General features: G+C 42.9%; 1 protein-coding gene across 2 annotated transcripts in view; it reads left to right on the top strand.

Annotated features, from left to right (window-relative positions):
- The window catches only part of LOC128255070 (zinc finger protein 423 homolog), a 31,727-nt gene extending 16,414 nt beyond the window's left edge, over positions 1–15,313 (top strand). The window contains exons 1-5 of one of the 2 annotated variants that reach the window (XM_052984555.1): positions 7,045–7,141; positions 7,211–8,017; positions 9,464–9,894; positions 11,410–11,552; positions 11,630–15,313. In XM_052984555.1, the coding sequence (XP_052840515.1) occupies positions 7,924–8,017; positions 9,464–9,894; positions 11,410–11,552; positions 11,630–14,654 (3,693 nt within the window). In that variant the 5' untranslated portion in view covers positions 7,045–7,141; positions 7,211–7,923 and the 3' untranslated portion in view covers positions 14,655–15,313. Of the gene's footprint in view, positions 1–7,044; positions 7,142–7,210; positions 8,018–9,463; positions 9,895–11,409; positions 11,553–11,629 lie in introns of those variants that run through there. The other variant, XM_052984554.1, reaches the window with a different exon arrangement.
- The last annotated feature ends 7,050 nt before the right edge of the window (positions 15,314–22,363 follow it).

Genomic DNA, 22,363 nt, shown 5'->3' with positions numbered 1-22,363 from the left:
CCCTGTGAACGACTCGAAGCACTTGTGGTTGGCTTTCCACCTCAGCCCATTTGGCAACTCCAAGGAAATCTCTCTGGCTATTTGAGCACAATTCCGAAACGTTTTACGTTGTGTGTGCGATCTGATTGCGGCTGCAACGAGTACGAGTGGAGGGGCAAAGGATACTTGGGGGGGGGTGCAGCCTAAATGTATGCAATGAAATGCAATTAGTTGCAGTGGAACCCTCACTGCGACTGCAGAAGAAGGAAAGCATAACCCCCTCGAAAAAAGAATCTCAAGTTGGCAAAGTTTTTCCGTTCCAGTCACTTCATTTGTTTGTCTTGGCCTGGCTGAGACTTCCGCTCGGAAGGACGAAAGGACCAAAGGACGCTGGGCTTAGCCTGTCCCTTTTGATTTATTAATTGCACGTGTAGTTCAAGATGTGACAACGAAGACAATTTACCATGCTCGTATGCAAATAGTTTTAGAGCTTCCTTTTGATGCGGCGCAATTAATTACACATTTGTCTTACAAGACAAACAGAGAGTAAGCCCCTTCTTCCTCGTGTCTCGGGGCCATAAATAATTGCTCTGGTCAAAGGTTTTTGGGGCTTGGGTTGGCAGTTTCTTTCGGGTCGAGTCTTGGGGATTGCTTAAAGTGGCGAATTCTCACAGCACTTGAACCGTTGCTTTCCCAAGAAGTCGTCTCATCATCAGCGCAAATTGCTTTACGCACCGCACACGGAGATAGAAATCTGTGCTTGGGGAAAACTGGTTGGCCGGCGAGATGACATCGCCACGGTTAATGAACCGCTTGTCGAACTTTGTGTGTGGCACTCAAAAAAGGGCCCGAAGACGGCCACGGATCCACTCGATCATCACGTAGCGAACTCTCCGGCTCTTTAAGGCACCGCCCTCACGGAGACACAGCCACCGTCGCGTAACTGGGTCACCGGGCTATCCTAAGTACAAATCTAATGCGTTTTAATTACAGCCAGACCTGCAAAATGTCCACAACTAAAGTTCCTTACACGCGCTCAAAAACCCACCGACAAGCCATTAGAAAGTTTTCGCTGCTCTACGCAGCTCTCAGGGGGTGGAGCCTTCTGATTAACCAAGGGGGCGGTGACATTTATATACACTTCAATGGGAATTTAGTCCGTCTTTAGCTTTATCAAGCTTATCACACATCTTTCAGGCACTTCTATTGTCGAAATCGTTTCTATTAAGTCTATAAATTTCATAGTTTTATTGAGTCATATTGGGAAAGTCATTTTTTGAATCGGGGAGTCAATCTGAACTGGAAATTAATACAGATTCACTAATTCTTTAAAGACCTTCAATTCAAAATAGCTTAGGAAACATTGAATTCTTACTGTCCCTATCTACCATTAATATTTTCATTTAAGTTATGAAATTTTTTAATATAGTGAATAGGGGTTCCTGGTTAAAGAACTTCTTATTTCATTCCGACATGCTTAAGTATCTTATCAGATTTCCTAATGATATGCCTTATCGGTGCAGTAAAGCCATCCAACAAAATGCATGCACCCACTCACCTTAGGGTACAGGGAGTCCAAAAACTTTAACCCAACTTGCCTGGCTGTCTGGACAAAGTAATCGCAATCTCAGGTGTAAAACCGCCCTGACACCGCAGCTAAACAAGCGGTAACAAGGCGAAAAAAGTTGGTCCTGCATTCTACTAGAAACTCGGACTGCAGTGTCAGTTGCAGGACATTCCCCCGCCGCTTTGCACCGGTACTCACCATAGGCGCATTGGCCAAGGCTCTTGGCAATTTTTCGCCAACTTTCGCCGTCTCCATCCTCATTGTTTTCGATCCCACGGGCCATGGCCAACTGGGTTCTGGCTCTGAAGTTATGACACGCCCAAGTTGCTGCTATTGCCACCTTTCGTTGCCTCGGATGATTTATGTGCCTTTGGCGGTTCGTTCGCCTTTCGCCAAGTTTTTGGACCCATTCCGCCGGGTGTCGGGAGCACTGGAAAAGAAAACTTTCCGCGAAAGACGTTTTCATTCCGTTTTACGATGCAAAAATAAAAGCAGCGGAACGTTCGTGTATCGCATTTTTACCACCCATCGACACATAGCTCCTTGGCTTTCTCTTCTTTTTTTTTGGTGGCTCCCATGTGCATAGTTCTGGGTTGGATGCTCCTCGTCCTTATGCGACTCCAAGGCGCAATTCCGCGTGCCAAACTCCCAGGGGAACCCTTTCAGCTTTGCCTTTCCTTTTCCGCCCTTCACCATCACAAACACACACGCACATACACACACTCTGAATATTTGGCTCGTCTCATTTTTCGGGGATAAATTTGGGGTAATTTAAATGAAATACGCGTTGAAATGTTTCACATGCGAAACGGTCCGTGCTTTGGTTATTTGATCTTAAAGGATTTAATTTAGACATATTGTTATGGGCCAGTTGACTCAGCAGGTAACATGCTTATAAATCTTTCGATGGTTCAGCCACCCCATTTGTCTGTCTGGGGATTTTGGGTTCCTGAGAATTAGGTGGAACATTTGGATAATGATGTCCTAAATGTTAGCTATCCAATTAGCAGTTGGTTTAGTCTACTAAAAACCGCAATAAGACTTATTTTGATGGTTAAGTTGGTTTATATCTTTTTCTAAGTTATATTTCTGAAAACTACTTCCTTATAGGTCAACCTCATTTGTGACCCAACTTATTTCGTCCTCATCCGCCTTGACTTGCTCCTTTGAGATATTTTATTCATAATTTATAGATTATGACCTCCAGCTGGACCAACTCAGCTGTCCTCACCCTCAGCTCACTTCGTAATCCCCCCAACTTCCCCCAGTTATTAGTTAAATGCCAAAAGCGAGCCAGAAACTGCCTTTGCAATAAAATTATTTTATGATTATTATCACCATCAGCGGGGTTAAACAAAAACCAGCGGCAGCAAAAAAGTGTCGTAAACCCAATTCCGAGTGAACCCCTGACCCTCGTCCCGTTGAATCGTGGCACTTGAAACGCCGTGAAGTTCTAGTTTCCGTCTTCCGAGTGGCGTTGAGAGCTCTGACACAGGTATCAGTGACCGGAATCGGAGCCAGTACAAAAGACCTCGGATGTGGCAATCGGACATGTTAATCTGGTTTCTGGACTTCATTCACTTCCCTCCTTCCGCCGACTCTGCAATGCATTTCAATTTTCTGGACTCCGTCTGAGCATAACCCTCTGAGTTTATGGCGGCTGGCACGCGTGCGATAAATGGATGGATGGTCAAAGACCGTTTAGTAGCGGCAGCTGGGGGGCATTGTTCTGGCTCCCAGTCTAAGCCACAAGACTGGTAGCACGTGCCACCGCACTTTTCCCCACTAGCCCCACATTTCACTCCGACTTTCTGCGGTTGAATGGGTTTCGAGGGGAAACAGGTGCGAAAGTCAATTATGGTCGAAATCGATTTGAGAAACCCTTCTCAAGAGCGGAGAGGTGAGCGGACTAAGCCACCGCAGGACGCCCTCGACACGTCGCCAGGCCCATCATTACCCCTTGACAAGCGATCAAGATCCCAGACCAGACTGATCCCGCACAACTACCTGCTTGCCCGACTGATTGATTTGTGTCAGCGCCTCGATCCCTCGATTGAGACAAATCCATTGAAAAACCTAATTTTTCATTGAGTAACTCGGAGGATGGGTGGAGTTTAAGATCTGTCTGTGATGCAATTCGAAAGGATCATCATTATGGACCATTGAGCGAGCATGACTTGACAGTATGCCAAAGAGCGGTCATCATCGAAATCAGATTATGAGGATAATTGTTTGTTTGGTAAATATGTCTAAGAGTTGTCTCTAATGCGGTGGAGGGTAACGCAGTTGGGTTCCAAATAAAGGCAGAGCAGAAATCGACGAATTGACCACCAGGAAGGAGTTGGGAGTTATCATCCTAGGGGCAGTAAAAATATGTTCAACTTTTTTGAAGGTTCATAAAAAATTACATCCAAATTAATTTTATTTTTACTCTAACCTTTCTAAATCTAAAAACTTGCAAATTATCCCTAAGTACATAAGTCCACAAATAATGTCAACATTCATTAAAATATTATCCTTTGACATGAGTAAACCTTTTTTCGGCCTGGTCTTGACCACCAAATGATTGTGGCTCTAATTAAATGTGTCCTCAAGCGTCTGATTAATTGTGCCGTTAGCGCCGGAATGAGATCACGGAAAGATGGAAATCTGTGGAGACACAATGGACCACGGACTTTGGACCGATGATGTTTTTTTTTTTTTGTTGCTTGTGTTGGGCAGCTGTCAGGACATCAAAGTGACAATTTGAGTGACTCTTTCCGAGAATGGCTAATTTAAAATGAGCTGAAACAAAAGGACACTTAGGCTGCCGGTAGGACAATGGATGACATGCTGACAGGTCTCTCCTTTTTCACCTCTCCAACTCCCAGGCAGGGCATACATTTTTATAATTTATCTATTATGCATGAGGGCGCCGGCGAAACCCTTTGGCTGTCAGCACACACACACACACACACACACACAACAATACACACAGAAGCACACATATCAAGCGTCGTCGTGACACATGAAGTCCTGCTGCTGACCAACTGCAAATCTCGGTGAAAAGTTTGGCCTGACTTCGCATTAGCCGCGCATTAAAAATGCACAGGAAAAGGATCAAGCAGCAAAAGTTGGGCGATACGATTTACCTGTGCCGACACCCTTTCACCCACCGCCCAACCACCCAACCGCCCAACTGCCCAAAATTCAAGCCATCCTCCCCTATTGCCCAGCACTTGTCGTGGTCCTGTCACAAAACTGTCACTCAAATGTAATTAACACCGGGAGAGGGAGGACTAAAGTGGCTCAATGTCGAGCGGAATGGGAACGTTTTACCATTTTTCAGCCGAAAGTTGATTTTTCAACGGCCATCGGAAAATGGGGAAAATGTTCCTCCGAAAAAAGAACATCTAAGGGCAATTAGAATTTAAAATGGAAAATACGGATTTCTTGTTACAATTACGAAAATTGTTGTAAGGCGGAAAAACTTTCTTCGTGTTCTGTCATTAAATATGTAAGAGGAGAAAATTAACTTTAATTGCAATTTGATCTTGGGATTGCCGTTGATAAATTCGTTTTGCGGGTTTTTTCCGACATTTGACTTGCGACAAAGTTCCGTTTGAGAGGGGTCAAAGGTTAAAGCATTTCGGTATCGGTTATTAGGTTAATTGAAAGTATCCGTAATTGAACTCTGCTATAATGGGACAACGATGTTTGAAGACGGGTAAATGATTAGGAAGTGGCATGCCCAAAGTTGAACTTTGGTGAATTGACAGGTGGTCTTTGTAATCAGTTATAAAACTTATTATCAGGCCTTTAGGGTTTATATAATAATTTGTCTTTTACCTTTAAACTATTTAAAAATATTAAAAGTTTAAATTGGTGATAAATTAATACAATTTAATTCATCTATGATGAAGTAATATGAATTTAAAATTGTTTTTAATGTCGCAAAATATTTAACACACAAAGGAACACTAAAACAGAAGTTTATTTCAATCAAATGGATCCCAAACCTGAAAATATCTCTGAAAATAAATCTTCCTTAGTCACTCCCCATAGAAATTTAACCCATGAAGACCTGAATAAATCACGAACAATTGCTCAACCTCAAACCAAAGACTCAAACAACAAACCTGGCGATGTCAGCAGCAACAACAACAAACACACACGAGTCAATTAGCAAATCGAGAGCTAACTGTTAAAAGCCGTGAAACCCGAATCGACAGCTCCATCAATAGCCATCTCTTTCTACATGTACACTTCATGTACTGAATATTTGCTGTTGTTTTTGTTGCAAAAGCGACGCATGCGTCGGCAGAGACCACTGTGATTGGCCAACATAATCAGCAACCAATGGCAGCTAAGGAAAAGCAGTACCCAAAAAAAGAAAACTAAAATAAAAACAAAAAAATGCATGAGGGAAAAAGAGCAAGAAGTGCTGGGCTGGGGCTAAAATAGTGAAAAGTGATTTTTTAATTGCTTTAATAGTTTTACGGCCACTGACGGGGGAGTTGGGTCAACACTGAGGGAGGACAGGTGAAAAGTGCGCAGCTTAACTAAAGCTACACTTCAAATAAATGGGGACTTTTTTATATTGTGCGGCATTTTATTATATTCTTTGGCTTTTCTATTAAAATTACCAACTGTGTTTTTAAGAAACCATTAATCCCTGAATGACTTAGTTAAAAACAATATCAAAAATTAGCTTTTAAAACTCGGATTTATAAATTTTGTACTCAACGGTCTCGTAATAAATGCAAAAATATGTTTTTTCTAAGTGAACTTTTGCTGTTGACAGTTAGCACAAAGAGAGCTTTTATTTGCTGCATTTTCCTGCTGTTTTTGCTGCTGCCAACGCTGTCACTCCCACCATTGCATGCATAATTAATTTGGCTTTTAGTGGCTGCAGTGTGCAGAGCTCGTCCTGGCCAACCGATGTCCTGCGATATCCTCTGTCATCACGATTGTTTTTTGCAAAAACTTGCTTGCCACTTTGACGGGTTAGCGCTAATGGCTTAAACGTGTTTTTACTTTTTGGCTTTCTTTTTTCTCATGTTGTTTTTGGCATCAATTTAACTTTTTACAATTTCGGTTATCTGTCGTTCTGTTTACTTGCGGTCATGTTCATATGTTCATATGAGAAGCGAAAGGCAATAGACGTTTATTCGGAGTTTGCCTCGATTTCTGAAAAAATGTGTACAAATTACCACATTTTGTTCTAGTCAAATTATTTGGGCCGAAAGGAATTTATTAAATGGGGTTGTCGATTTGTTTGTTTGTTTTTTCTAAGTTTTATAGAAACTTAGAAGACAGTTTGGGCACCGATGTAAAATTGGCTGTCACATGGCACATATTCCTATATTAAAACACGCAATAAGTAAAATACGATTTTTTAATAATTTTAAATGTAATTTATGTATTTAAATCATTTATTTAAGCTTACATTAAGTTATGCTCAGCTTTGGGCAACTTTTCAATACACATAGCATCTAATTAACCCAAAAAAGTTAATTCCTTGTCAAAGTTAATCCCCGTCAAAAAAAAACACTAATACTTAGTCAGAAACGAACCAAATCTAGTGAAATATCACATCATCACCTGACGTTTTGGGTAAATTACATTTTTATGTGCACATAAATAAAAAATAAAACGCATTTGTCATCCCTCTCCCTCTCGCAGGCGCTCTCCTTTAACCCATTAGGGGCCCCGTGGTTGCGTTAACCCATTGGATCCCATGCTCCGCCTTTTGTGTGTGCATATAGCGCTTACACCAACACCAAGCCAGATACGATGGCTTCGCCCTGTCTCTCTCGCTCGCACTCTGTGGCGCCATCTCGCTCTCGCCCACGAACGCAACTTCTTCGGCTCTGGCTTCGGGACATCAGTGTGTGGTGCTTATATACGAAGCTTTCCCTGTGTGTATTAGTGGGGGTGGGGTGGGGGCGCCATTTAAATTGCGTTTGCTGTGTTCGTGATGCTTCTCATTTGTTGGCTGAGAATCCCAAAAGGCACGCACACACACACAGATACGTAGAGGCGAAAAACCAGTTCGCCTAGTTGTCGCCCTCTCCTTCCTTCCATCCTCTCCCCTCTCTCTCACACGCTCTTTGGCTCTTTGGCTCTCGGCCTTTGGCTCTGATTTTAGTAACTTTTTGGTGCTCGCGGCAATGGACGTCCTTCGTCTCGCGCCTCGCGCTTTGGAAACAACACAAACAACACAAACCGTTTATAAGGCAACAATATAGTGATCCTTTGGTGCAGCAAGGGACTTAAACATAAGTGCTTAATGTTCGTTGAGAAAGTGCAGTATAAGTGCCTCTGAAATTGCAATTAGTTGAATTTAAATTAAATTTATTAGTTAAAAAGGAAAGACAGTTGGACAATGCCATGATATGATGGCCCTAAAAATGTTATATCGTGGTCCCAGTTCGCGTTTGGAGAATTTAATTGAAAAGATCCAGGCCACCAAGGAGATAACCAATAACGGTAAATTATTTAGGTTACGCATAATAAATTGTGAAAAAGAGATTATTGAATACTTACAAATAAATAATTAAGAAATTGTGTTAATTATTTTAAATGGTCGTCCCTTGACGTCCTTTGAAAGTCAAACAAGTTTAGCTAGTGTATATAATTGAAAGTTTATATGCCGGCGGCTTTTGAACATTTCTAAAGCACTTTTTTTGAGAATGTTTTCGTTAAACAGTATCTTTGCTAAAAGAATGATTATATTCAAACTGGGAAAGTATCTATAAGGTTGGGCATTAAAAAGCTATTTAAGAACATAGAAGATCTTCCCACTTTCTTAAGCTCTTACGTAGTTGGATTCAACTTCAACTAAAAAATCAAATTAGACAAACAATTCAATACAACAAACGTAAATGTAGTATTTGCCCATTATTTTGCTTTACAACTTTTATCATAAATCCTAGACAATATTAATTTATATTTTCCAATCAGTTCAACCTCTTTGACACTTGACATTCCTAACCCCTCGCATCTCAAACGCAACCAACATTTCAATCAAATCCGAATGGGCTCAAATCTCTTACAACTTTCTTTAACCCCAAAGATCAAGACGAATGAGTGAGTCAAGTGGCTGGTGCATCAGCTTGATGTTACCCAATTAGAGTAGAACTTAGACCAGATCACAGTTCAACCGATCGGGGGTAAAACAAAGCATGACAAACATACATGACAAACCCCCGACCCAGAGCATTATCCAAAAAGAGATACAGACGCGAAGATCACGCGCAATTGAGCTTAATTAAAAGTTGTCGAAAACGGAAAGTGAACATCGGCACTTGGCGCGTGGTGATAGAACCCAGAATCAAGGGGGATTCATGTGACCCTCATGGATGCTGGGGCCGTAATTAAAACCGCAGCAAGAACAAAGCGCAATTAGTTTGCATGAGACTCGCTTACAGTTTTCCCCATTCCACACTGGGGAATGGGGTGTCTGGTCAACACCAAATGTTGCCCAGCTAATTGAATTAATTCCGTGTCCAGCATTTGATAGCCGACGTTGATTTCCTGTCCCGGTCCCCAAAGCGCCGCTAATCAGGATGCAGCCGCCCACTCGATAAGACGGAATCAACTCTCATAAAAAAATAGTTTCCCATCATAGAAATAACATTACTTGAAATTCTATTTCCCTTGTTCGTTTGTTTTATTTGAAGTCTCTCAACTTACAATAAGTTCATATGGGTTATGGGTTCATTTTTTATGGTATTAAATTTCTTAATGTCTATAGAAATCTTCGAGTTAAGCTTGTAAATTAACTTCGATTTCCATTTAAACTTTTCGAAAATACTATTTATAGGTACATTAGCTTTATGATGATAATGTATTATTGCATCAAAACTACTTTTAATATATAAAATGCCTTACTGTCCCCTAGACTAATTAAGACCTCTTGTTATTTACTTCCAGATATGTACAGTACCCACACATCGTCCAGTTATTCGCCTAGTATTTCCGATGGCACCATGACACCCAATTCACACCACTTGCCCGGAGCTCCAACCGCCGCTGGTGGTCAGGAGGATCATCCGGCTGAGGGCAAAGCCAATGGTGGCGCCGATGGCGAGGAGTTGCCCAAGCCGAAACGTATGCCCCACTTCCATCACCACCATCACCATCACTACCACCATCAGCAGGCATTGAAAATAGCCAACAAGTTGCGCAAAATCAATAAGGAAGCCAAAATGGGAGCCACCGCAGGTGCTGGATCCACTGGAGCAGCCGCCAAGTTTGATAAGTTGACAGGAGAGGGGATTAAAAGTCGTGGCGACGGCTCCTATCAGTGTCAGTTCTGCGAAAAGACATTTCCACGTCTCGGCTATTTGAAGCATCACGTACAGGTGAGTCTCCATAAAAAAAAGGGTTCAAAGTTCAGGGGAACTCCAGCTTAAATCTGACGGGTGGGTGGCTGGCAAAGTTCTTAATTACCATCCTGACATCTTTGTAAGGCGCTTATTCTATTTTCGTGGCTGGGTGTCTTTCCTTGATTGGCATTTGTCCTCTTAGGTGACAGACTTCCAAATGCTTAGGACCTTTAGACACTCAAGGCGTCAAGGCGTCAAGGCTGAACTTTGATTGACAATCTGCGGTGGTTCCATTGATTTCCTTAAATTCCATTTGTTAATTGAAATTGAAAGTGGTAAATGTGCCTGAAGGCTTGAAGTGGGCTAAATATAGATCCTATGGAAGGATTTAGGTTTATCTTGTTAAATAAATTTAACTGAAGGGAGTCATGTGAAAGTTAGGCTTGTTTTTTTTTAGTTAAATATAAATTATTCTTTATTCGAGTTTTGAACAATGAATGTCTAAAACAAATATTCAAAAACTTTCCAAGCAAATGTCCTGAAAATTAAAAATTATTCAAAACTTTTAGTATCATTTATCTAACATTCCTTCGGCAATCTCATACTTAAGATTAAAGTCCGAAACTTTGAGCCTTTGTGGACACCGCATTTCACCCACATGCCCCTTGATCCCCTCCTGCCACTGTTCTAATTCGGCTTAAATGCTTTTTGAACTGCCAACTGCCGCCCATGACATCAGCAACTTGTTAACCCAATTGCAACTGCTGTTTAGGACTACCGACCGACCAGTGATTTTTATCGCAACCAGGGTCTAACATGTAGCGCTTGGGCTTTGATCCTAGCGCCTGGATGGGCTGCTACGGTTCGGAATTCGGTCTTTGAGCTTATGGGATGTTGATGGCGATGATGATTGGAGCGACAGTTTAAAAAACCATAACCAACACGAGAAGTTTGCGCTCTCTGGATGCGACTAACCCGGCTAACTCATCATATATTGTGCAATTTTAAGGCAGTCCAAACAGGGGGGCTGCATACAAATGGGCTAATTTTTTTGCCGCTCTCAAAGTTCAAAGCCGTCCGCCGCCAAAAGAACCCAAAAAGCGAACCGGTTGCGGGTGTAGTTTAAGACCCAACCTCACAGCACCTGCCCCTTTCTACCCCAACCTGCGAAAAAAAAAGTAAGCGGCGTCGCGCATTTAGATGAATTTTGTCCACAAGCCACGAGTCGCAAGTGAAACACCTACTCGTCTGGGTCCGAGTTGAGTTGAGTTGTGTTGAGTTGAGTCAAGTCAGTCGGTATGCAGATTCAGATTCAGATTGACGCATCTATAAATTCAAGCCAGGAGTCGTCGTCGTCGTCGTCGTCGTCGTCGTCGACGTAGTCGTCATCGTTGTCATCGCCAACTTTTAACTAGGGTAGACGGACAGTTGACGCTGCCTTGTCTGGGGCTCTTCTAAGAATTTCAAATAGCCTAGTGGGCCCCGGGCTAATTGCTCAGATTATCTTAATGCTAATGGGATTTTCCAAATTTGCTTCTATTTTCTTTTCAGAGCCACGCTGAACACCTGCCTTTCAAATGCGAATACTGCTCCAAGCTTTTCAAGCACAAGCGTTCCCGCGATCGTCATAAGAAATTGCATACCAACGAGCGTAACTACAAGTGTCCCCATTGCGAGGCAGCTTTTTCCAGGAGGTAAGTGAAGAAGTCACGGAGCTTGGATAAATCTTAAACTAAACAAACGAATTTCTTTTTTTTTAATTTGTTTTTAGTGACCATTTGAAGATCCATATGAAGACCCACGACATCCAAAAGCCCTTCCAGTGTAGCATGTGTAACAGAGGCTACAATACAGCTGCTGCTTTGACTTCCCACATGCAAAAGCACAAGAAGAACGCAGCTATCCTGGCAGCCGGTGGTAATCCTAATGCTCTGAACTATAGTCCCCGATCCACGGGATCTGCCTCGGCATCCGTTTCCAGTAATGGTAGTCTGCAAAAGAGGAGATACGCCTTGGCCCTGGCCTCAGATAGTAGTCCCAGTAGATTGGACTTTCCCAAGAGATCGAGAAATAGTCATGTGGGTGGCACAACTGCCACGGCCACGCCCACTCCGCTGCTCAGGTGCACCTACTGTCCCAAGATCACCGAGTTCAGTAGTCTGGAGCAACTGAATGCCCATCTCCAGAGTGTCCATGAGCAGCAACAACAGGTTGTGAAGGCGGCGGTTCAGGAGGGCGAAGGCTTTCAGCTAAGCTGCGAGTACTGCACCATGAAGTTCGGCAATATCGCTGGACTCTTCCAGCACATGAGGAGCACGCACATGGACAGGTTGAGCAGCCCGAACTCCTATTACGAGCACTTCAACCGCCTGGCCACCGCTGGCACCTTCAGTCCACGTCTTGCTATGGATATGCCCAAAATTAAACCGGATTTGGGCAGTCCGGAGAGAGAATCGCGCCCTGTAGAGGACGATCTTCCCACGGACTTGAGCAGCAACAAGAGGCGACCGCTGACACCCAACCCCCAGGCACAGGCTCAACTGGCACCACCAGCTGCTCCACCAGGGGTATTCTTTTGCAATCAGTGCAACGCGGGACTGCCCGACTTCGAGAGCTTCAGGAACCATCTGAAGAGTCACATTGCCGAGGGCATGCAGCCGGTATGTCCCCATTGCGGTCTGAGTCTGCCAGAGCAGTCGGAGTTCGAACGTCATGTGGTGGGTCACTTTCTCATCACGGGTTCAGAGTTCAACTGTAGTTCCAGCTGCGGCAAGAGTTTTGCCAAATCGGAGGATCTGCAGCAACATTTGCTTTCCGAGCACGTGCTAACCCTGCTGAAGTGTTCCTTGTGCTCGGAGGTCTGTGAGAGCCGGATGGCCATGCAGTTGCATTTGGCCTGTGCTCATAGTCAGGAAACGAAGCTGCTCCGGTGCAGCGCCTGCTTGGAGCTCTTCCGATCCGATGCCGAGTTCCATGTGCACGTAAAGACGCGTCACCAGTTGGGCGGACATCCCACGTTGGGCGCCACTTCTAATGCGCCCACTAATCCACTGCAGTGTATGTTTTGCCGAGCAGTTTGCTCTTCCGAGCTGGAGATGCACTTCCATTTGGCCGCCCATGCGCGACAGTTTAGATGTCCCTCCTGCCCAGAGACCTTCCACGTGGAGTTCCTGCTCGATCGTCACATGCAGAGTCAGCATGGAGGAGTCAAGGACAAGGAGGCGAACTCGCCCAACATGGGCAGTCTCTATGTGAACGCCTTGCTGCCTCCTTTGGCGGCAGCGGCGGCGGCAGCAGCGGCCACCAATAACAACAGCAGCATAATTGACTACAATGTGGCATTCAAGGGTTTGTTCGGTGCAGGAGGAGCGTCAGGAGGAGCCGGAGCTCAGGCAGCCGGAGGAGCACCGCCCTCGGGCAACAAATACTACAGCCCACTGCAAGTGGAAACCAATGCACTGAAACCACAAACCTCCCCTCACCCGGCCTTGATGTACGGCCTGAGTCAGCGGTATCTAATGGAGATGTATGCCGCCAAGTCCACTTCGCCCTCGGGCAATGAGGGAGTTGGAAATCCTCCTCCACCGGCGGCTCCTCAGGCCACCGCACCACCGCCGACAAACGCAACCACCGCCACCTTCAGTTGCGGCATGTGCGAGCGTCAGGATTTGCGCAGCGAGGCGGAACTGCACTCCCATCGCAAACTGGCCCACAATCTGAAGACGGGAGTGAGTCTGCGATGTGCCTACTGTGCGGGAAACTTCAAGTCACGAGCCGAACTGGAGCAGCACATGAAGAGCTGTCACAATTCGACCGGCAAGCACAAGTGTTTGATATGCGATGAGGTATTTCCCTCGCCTGCCATCCTCGCCGAGCACAAGCTGCAGCACTCAAAGGTGGGGCAGTCGGGAAAGTGCTCGCACTGTGGACAACCGCTGGAGGATGTGGCCGCCTTCAGGGCTCATTTGTCGGAGCATGGCAGCGATGGAGCTTCGCTGCCACTGGCCTGCATTTGCTGCCGCCAAACGTTGCACTCGGAGTTCGAGCTCAGTCTGCATGCCAAGTTCCATACCAAGTCCTCCTCGAGTGGTGGCAGTCTGCAGGAGCCAGTGTGTGCCCTGTGCTTGGAGCCGCTACCCGATGCCGTTGAGGGTCCGGCGAAGCTCTGCGAGAAGTGCTGCCGCAAGCACAACCTGAATGGTAAGCGTGGCAAACACACCGAACCCATCCCTGCATCCCTGCAAGCACCGCCCAGTTCGGCGTTCGTGGAGAATCGCTGCAACCTGTGCAAGATGGTCCTGCCACATGCCCAAAAACTGCAGGAGCATCTGGTGGAGCACACGTTCGCGGGCACCGAACAGCGCGGCTTCAACTGCTACATCTGCTCGGCCGTTTTCACCGCACCCGGCGGTCTACTCAACCATATGGGCGAGCATGGAGCTCATTCGCGACCCTACGACTGCAGTCTCTGTCCGGAGAAATTCTACTTCCGGGCCGAGTTGGAACACCACCAGAGGGGTCACGAGCTGAGACCGCAGGCACGCGCACCAGTGCCGAAAGTGGAGATGCCAACCGCCAACCGGCACAGTTCACCCAGCCAGAGTCCGGTGAGAAGTCCCACGATTGTCAAACAGGAGCTATACGAAACGGACACGGTGGAGTCCGCTGGCGGAGAAGAGGAGCCGGAGAGTAATCCACCGGACGAAGAGGAGTACATTGAAGTAGAGCAAATGCCACACGAGACACGTCCAAGTGAGATTGGGTCGCAAATGGAAAGGTCCACCAATAGCGCCTAAAAAAAGAGAATTAGCAAAAATACCCAACAGTCCGGAGTCTCTTGAAGACCCTAACCAGATTTAAAACCAGTAATTCAGCAGAGTCTTAAGCATAAAGAAACATATTATAGGGCTGCCAAGTATCTAAAAGACTGTTTCCAAACATGCTTTTAAAACAATTCCGACATTCAATATATTTATTTTTATAAACATTTTGGGACCCAAATTTCGGCACCCAAAACTCCTAGATCTTGCCACTTATAAACATGAAGCAGCAAATGAAACAGTTTAGTATTAACCATAAACGTATAATTACATACACCATAAATCTAACTTTGCATAAATCCATACACATTAAGTAAACGTGAATACATTATCAATATTACACATACGACTAGTGTACGCGTAGAAAGTCTTGACATAAAAGAAAAGCATTTGTGTGTGATAGTTTTTCAAAGATTCAACTCCGCTGTTTATCCTCGATTATGATTTACCTACTATAGATTTGTATGTTATAGGGCCATGCCTTTGATTCAGTATTTATATTGTATTACACGATCCAACAATAACTAACCATGTAACTATAAACGATTATACAATTACATATGAGTGTGTACGACTTACATAAGCACCAAAACATTTTTAATGTGTAGCATAAAAAAAAACGCAAAACAAACGAAAGACAACAGAAAAAATATTTAGTAAATAAAACAAACACAAGTTGAAAACAAAACGCGAGATATTTTATGTCTTTACTTAGAAGCTTCGCGAGGGGGGCTCACAAATCCGATAAGAAGTGTGTCTTTTATTCTCCGTTTTTATGGAAGCTGACGAAACATGCGCGACGTTGGCGATGCGAGGTCTCCTCGAGGGCTCCTCCAAGTCCAAATTTTATGGCGAATATTTCGTTTCTGGTTTATTTCGGCAAGCGCGACACGTAGTGGCCATAAAAAAGGTGCGCAACAGGGTAACCAGTAAGCAGTAACCAGTAACCCGTAACCCGTAACCCGTAGCCCGTAGCCCCATGGAGTTTCGCCAGACGACGACAAATTGGCATCTCGTTTGGGTGATCTCTATCTGCAAGACCGGTGGCAATTACCCGGTCCAACATATGACGCTTCTGTTTTCCCGGAACGCTCCAAAACTGGATGCGGATCGTAGGTCTAATCTTGCGGCAGCAGAATCAGCACCTCCTGCTTCTGGGAAGCAATTGCGAATAAATCGCATTTAATAAATAGCAGCGGCAAAAGGCACCGACCGATGCCATTTGATATATCTGTGCATCGGTGCATCGGTGCATCGGTGCATCTGTGCACCTGCTGCCCTCTCCTGTCGGCAATCATCACAAATCAATAAAAATGTTTATCATCAAGCAAACAATTGGCCCAGCTCTCCAAGTGGCTTAAAAGCACCGGCAGTTGTTAATTAGCGCCATGCCGCAAATGCCAAAACGTCCGAAGGAAAACAGCAAATACAAGCGGCCAGCAGGCAACAGAAAGAAAGAAAAATACACTTGGCAATCGGAATTGCCGGCGACAATCGAAAGCCACGAGAGGAGACTTCATTGATCGTTTTGGCCGCACATGCACACTCCATCACTGCATCACTGCATCACTGCATCATGATCCCGGCTTTTTCGATCGCAGCCAGACCGCCAGGCGCGTCATCCGCTGTATCCACTGGATTCAATTCCCATTCCCATTCCCTTGCCTCTGCCGTTTTCCGCGAACTCTTTTTTATAGTTTAGTACTGCTCGTCGCTTAGCGTCACCAATATGTCCCCACTGATAGTAATGATGATGATGATGATGATGATGATGATTGCAATGACAATGCCGATGGCTCTGCAAATCAAAACCTCCAACGTATCGAAACAGACACAACTCAACTCAACACCGATCGCATCGATTCGCGTCGCTTTATTTTTGGTATTTCTGGCATTTGACGGGTTTTTACACGCTGTCTTTGTCAGGGGAGTGAACAGTGGTCAGTGGATGATGAGCTCTAGGTGAAAGGAAAGCAATTACTGACTTGCCTAATTTAAAAATTTTTAAGCAAATGGTTATTACCTACAATCTTGAAGCTCCGTCAGAAGCAAGTCATTTTTGGCTATAATCAAAATTAAAATTAAATTTTATATAAATGCTGGTGTATTTTAAACAATTGCAAGAAATCATTCATCTCAAAAATGTTGTAGGTTACATATTTTAGGACTCTTTATGCAGTCTGCTTTTTCACATAAGCTGTCATATGGTAAAAATACTTTTGTTCCATATTAAAAGCAAAATATGAGTTCGAGTTATATACAATCATGACCATTTAGTTTATATCGGAATGATAGTAAAATCAAAATGGCATCAGTGAAATTTAACTGTTTAAAGTGGCCTTTTACAATCATAAAAGTAGCTTTCCTTACAAATAAGGTTACTAATGATAGCTTTACCTTATATTCCAAGCAATTCATAATGTTTTCTGACTTTTGAGCCTTTTATAAGTACATTAAGTCTTCTGAATTAAGATACATTTTTGTCTGCAAGTTTCAACTATTCTTGGCTCCTGCATTTTAAATCTTAAGCCCACTATGCGACCATTGAAAGTCTGCGGAGCGGCTAACAGACTGGCAAAGTGACTGAGTGACTGGCAAGGCAACTGGCATGTCCAACCACCAGCACATCCACACTCTGATGCCTCCAACTTGGCTATGCACATATATATAGAGTATGTCCATGGGACCCCCAGTTGGCCATCGCCAAGTCTGGCTGGCATGCGGGAAAAGCATTTTTGGGACCGCACTGCGTTACATTGACAAATGAAGAAGCTCCCATCAGTCAAAGAGATGGAAAGACGGAGGACTGGAGTTCCAACTGATGAAGATGCGAGCGAAACACCCAAAAACCAAGTGGCAAATGGCAAATGGAGACAAATGATGATCAGGGCAGTCAGAAAGGAGAAAAAGCGACCAGGTCCTTGAAAATGAGGGGTAAGTGATGCCAGTGAAATATTTTCGCATGCCCTATTAAACAAAAACAAAAGTGAAAAATTGTTTTATTTTTTTTTTTGTTGCTGTTTTGCACAACCCCTCGGCAAATGCTTCCTTTTCCGGCCTGGGAAAAAGGGGGGTGTTCAAGGAGTTTAAGGACACGGAATGTGTGCCAAACATGCAATACATGCCGGAGACGAGGGCTACACTTACATTATATTCATTACCGGCTTATTAGCGTGATTTACCGATGATTGGGGGAGTGATGTGTATCCTGGCGAAGACATAATGACACTGCGGACAAGGATGTGCCTGCCGAGGGCTCTTGAATTATGTGTGGGAGGTATAGGAGATACAGGAGGTACAGGTCCTGGGAAAATGACTTTGAAAGCGCCATATCCCATATCCGTTTGTCAATAATACCGTGCGAATTTCTTGATGGATGTGGATGTGCCAGAGGAAATTCTTCAGCTTACAGCTTACTAAAAACGTTGTCATATGCAAATTTTGATTTGGGTTTCACTTGCAACCATTAAGTTCATCATCTAATGGAGGGGTTTCATCTTCATTTGGAACTTGTCAATTGACTGTCAACTTCCTGTCACTGAAATTATGAGATGGGGCAGCCGCTAATTAGCTGACCAGATCACGGAGATACGCATCTCAGAAGAGGATACTTCGGCGCTAATTCAATTAATAATCCCTCGCTTTGGAGGGGCGTAAGGCCCAACACGCGCGATCTGTATCGGACGGGCAATTTACACAAATTAAAACTAAACAGTTACCCTCCGCCCTGCACACTTAATTATGCAATTACTAGATAAATTCACTTCATCTCCGCTGCGTACTTGTTTTTGTTTAATATGTTTGTTGTGTTTCTTCGGCGGCACGAGCTGGTCCACAAAAACGAACCGGAAACCGAAAACAGTTGCAGATACAGATACATAATTCCTCGGATACACATATGCGAGCAGCTGCCATTGGCCGACTGTTGAATGTGAGTGTGACTATAGGTGTTTATATACCACTTCTTGGATACACATGGGCAGGGAGTCGTTAGGGGCGTGGCATGGGTGATTGTATGGGATACATACGTGGCAAGGAATGTATCTGCCAGATACATTGGATGACGCAGGTAAGGATTTTTTTTTTTTTTAATTAATAGTCCATTTAGGCCATTGTTATTCTTAAAGTAAATGTGATAGCCATATAGAACGATTTAAAGGTCCGTTTCTCGCATTGATAGTTTTAATACTAGAATTTCATAGGTTTTCTTGGCTTAAAAGGGTCTAAATCTTATTATTTTTAATACAGAAGTATGTTTTTCTGGTTTTTTAAGTATTCAATTTAATTTTAAATATTAGCTTTGTTTTCAGGAATATCTAATTTAAATCTAAAAAAATGTCCAGGACTAAATTAATTATTTTCTTGTAAATGTCAGAAAATTGAAAACCATTCTATATGTTTTTTATAGGTTCTGTTATTCATTTGACAAAAGTACAACCAAAAATCTTTGTTTCTATAATATAAAACAAATGACATTTTATTACATTTTACAAATATTTTTGAAACAACGAAAATATTTTCTAAAATCTTGTTTGTTTTTTTTAGTGTATTTTTGCTTTTCAAAAAATTAGGCATAGATTTTAAGAACCATTTTAATAGCGATTTTCTTAAATGAAATGCGATTTTCACCATTTTCCATTTGGGTGTAGACAACAAAATTATACTCCACCAATTAAATTTTTTAAAATATATCAAAACAACTGGATAAACTATTTATACCACATAATAAAAATGTAAAATAGGTTCATAGAGTTGGTTTCCTCAGAAACTCGCAATCTCCTCGAGATTTAATTTCCTTCCTACACCCAGAATATTGTTAATACCATTAATGATTCCCCTTATTAGAGATTGAACGTGCCGAAATCGGCGTTATGTAAATGGATATCGATACGCGATCATCGCCAGGCTGATTGATTGATTGATTGCCATTCAGGGCAGGCAGCACCAAGTATAAACAGCGATTGTGCAGGACAAAGGAATCGAGGGCCTCGCATTTGCGGGCGGTTTGTTTTCTATGCGCAATTTATAAAGTTGCTGCCGCAATAATGGGAGCCAGGACAGCACGCCAGGAGCGGCGGCCAAGGATCACCTCGCCGCATGGCACCTCCGCCTTAAATTCTCGCGAATTAATTTAAAAAGGAGCTGGCATTGCGGTCCCGAAAAGTATTGTGTTACCAGGAGCCGGGACCTGGCATCCAGGATTGCGATTGGGACCGGGACCAATGGCAGCAGGATCCGGCGAGCGTCCCAAGTTTGCTCGCCTTGATAAGACATAAAAGGTCCTCCAAGACAAAGGAGCTCTCCTGGCTCTCCAGCAATTGCCCAGGCATTTCCTCGAGCATGTTCTCGCTTTGCGCCTTCGCGTACCTCGATTTCTTATCACGGCAAAAAGATCAAATTTCGAGAGGGAGTCCGTAGAGGGAACACAGGAGGGAGCGAAAAGGAGCCGCTGGGAAAGGATGTGGCAAAGGATGAATCCCAGTTCGCCAGACTCTTTTCAAAAGCTTTAGTAGGCGGGCTGAAGTCACGAGGATATTATCGTTTTGGCTCCTCTTTTCACTTATTGCTAAGGAATAAATTATCCCAATTTTTTAATTTAATTTCAAAATTTATATTTAAGTTAAAAAAAATAAGATATAATTGCAATAGCTGTTCGTATGACGAAACAAATTAATATTTAAACTAAAAAGGGAATATTTTAATTAAAAGGGAATATAATTGTAATAGCTATTTGTATTTCAAAACCATATTTCAAAAGACTAACCTCTTCGAAACTATTTTCACTGTTGTCAAATTTTAAGGCTCAAAGCAAGCAGTTTTAATTTATTTTATTTTACTTCTACATTTCAAATTAAATTGTGGTTTCAGCCAGAACTAAGCAATGATATTATTTTAACAATTAAGAAAGAGAGAAAAACTGTGCAGCTCTAGTTTTGTTACACATTTATTGGAGTGCATGAAATTCGAATTCACAAGAATTTCATGCACTCCAATAAATTAGAAATATTTTTCACTTTTCAGACAAATGAGGAGATATAATTTTACAAAACGTGAAATCCAACTTGTTTCCATGATAATACACCTAGGAGATTTATAAATCTTCCACATATTCATGATCCATTAAAGTGACATTATATTTTCGTAAGCCCCAAGAAGTCTTTCACCTCTTACAAAATTGCCATAAGCGGCACAAAGTCAACGTTCTCCATATAGATTGTGTTACACAATCAGATGCTGTTTGTGCCCCTTGGTAGCGCCTGAAACAAAGCGTTTACCCAGAACCCGAACAGATACAGAGACCTTAATTAAATTTTTGTTGCCTGAACAGGAATTTTTGGTTTCGTTTCGGTTTCTGTGTTAACTTGTTCTAAGTACACTGCTTTTATGACCCACACAGGGCTCCAAGATGATGATTATGGTGGTGATGGTGATGGTGGTGGACAGAAACGGACGAGTTTCACAATTTGCTCGCGGGTTTATCATGTCCAGAGTGCGTTTTGACCTCTTGGCGAGTACGTGCCTGGCCTCAGAGTGTGACAAACTTGTTTCTTTTCTGTTTTTTTTTTTTTTTTTTTTTGCTGGGTAACAGAGTAGTGGCCTGTAGTTGTTGCTTTTATGACTTAATGCCGCGTACGCCGCGCAATTTCAATTACATGGCGAACCCAACAGGCCGCAAAACGGTTTACATGTTTACATGGCTAAGACAGCAGATATAGAGCAGCTCCCCAGCACTCGAACACTTTCATTTCGGGATGGATGGATGGATGGATAAATAGAGAAGGAGCTGTGGTGTTGTAAGACCTTCGACCGCGGCCAGGTGCCAAATTTGACAGGGCAAGGCATAATTTATGCCCAACAAACAGCGAACTTTGGTGGAGTGGGTTAAAGTTGACCTGGCCTTAGAAATAGAGGAAGGAAGCCGGGCTGAGGGCACGTGGCCAACTTTATGATTTCTCGCCTTCGAAGTGGATATACAAGGGAGCGGGCTCTTCGTGGCTGTAACCTAACAAGTTGCATGCATTTTTGATGACCCTGTTTTGGAGGTGGCAAATAGAATTGGACGGAATTTAATCAAGCGCTGCAGGTGCAAAAAGAGCCGAAATTAAGTCTAAGGCAAATAGGAGCACAGTTTTGCAAGTCCCACTCCTTGCAACTGGGGAAACATTTACTCAAGGTAAAGAAATTGCAAAACTAAATAACAAATTTAGGTTTTCTACTTTCTAAGAATTTTCACATTTCCGTTTAACTTACAAATTTTCCAATATTGGCATTATTTAATCATGAAAAATTATTTGTCATAAAAATGTTTGATTCTTATTATTATGCATTTTTTTAAAAACATTTTATAACATTAAATTCTTAGATTGCTAATTTGTACTTAATACCAAATAATAAATAAATAAATAAACACTTTTAAACTTTCCTTAATTTTTAATTTATATATTTTGGCATTAGCAATTCCCCATTTCATTTATTAACATTCATTGGAGCTAAGAAAGAAGCAAGCTTTCAAATGTTTAACTCAAGCTTTATATTTTAAATATGTTTATCCAGCAATTTTTGCTAACTAAAAGTCCTTTAAGCCTTTTTCTATACTATAAGTATTTTGTAAAATTTTCATTCATCATATACTATTAGAAATAAAACGAATTTATTTAAATAACCTTCAAAATCATCAGTATATG

This window comes from Drosophila gunungcola, assembly GCF_025200985.1.
Source record: "Drosophila gunungcola strain Sukarami chromosome 2R unlocalized genomic scaffold, Dgunungcola_SK_2 000006F, whole genome shotgun sequence".
Lineage (NCBI taxonomy): Eukaryota > Metazoa > Arthropoda > Insecta > Diptera > Drosophilidae > Drosophila > Drosophila gunungcola.
Note: the sequence above shows the minus strand (reverse complement) of the source record. Positions and strands in the feature narration are given on the sequence as shown.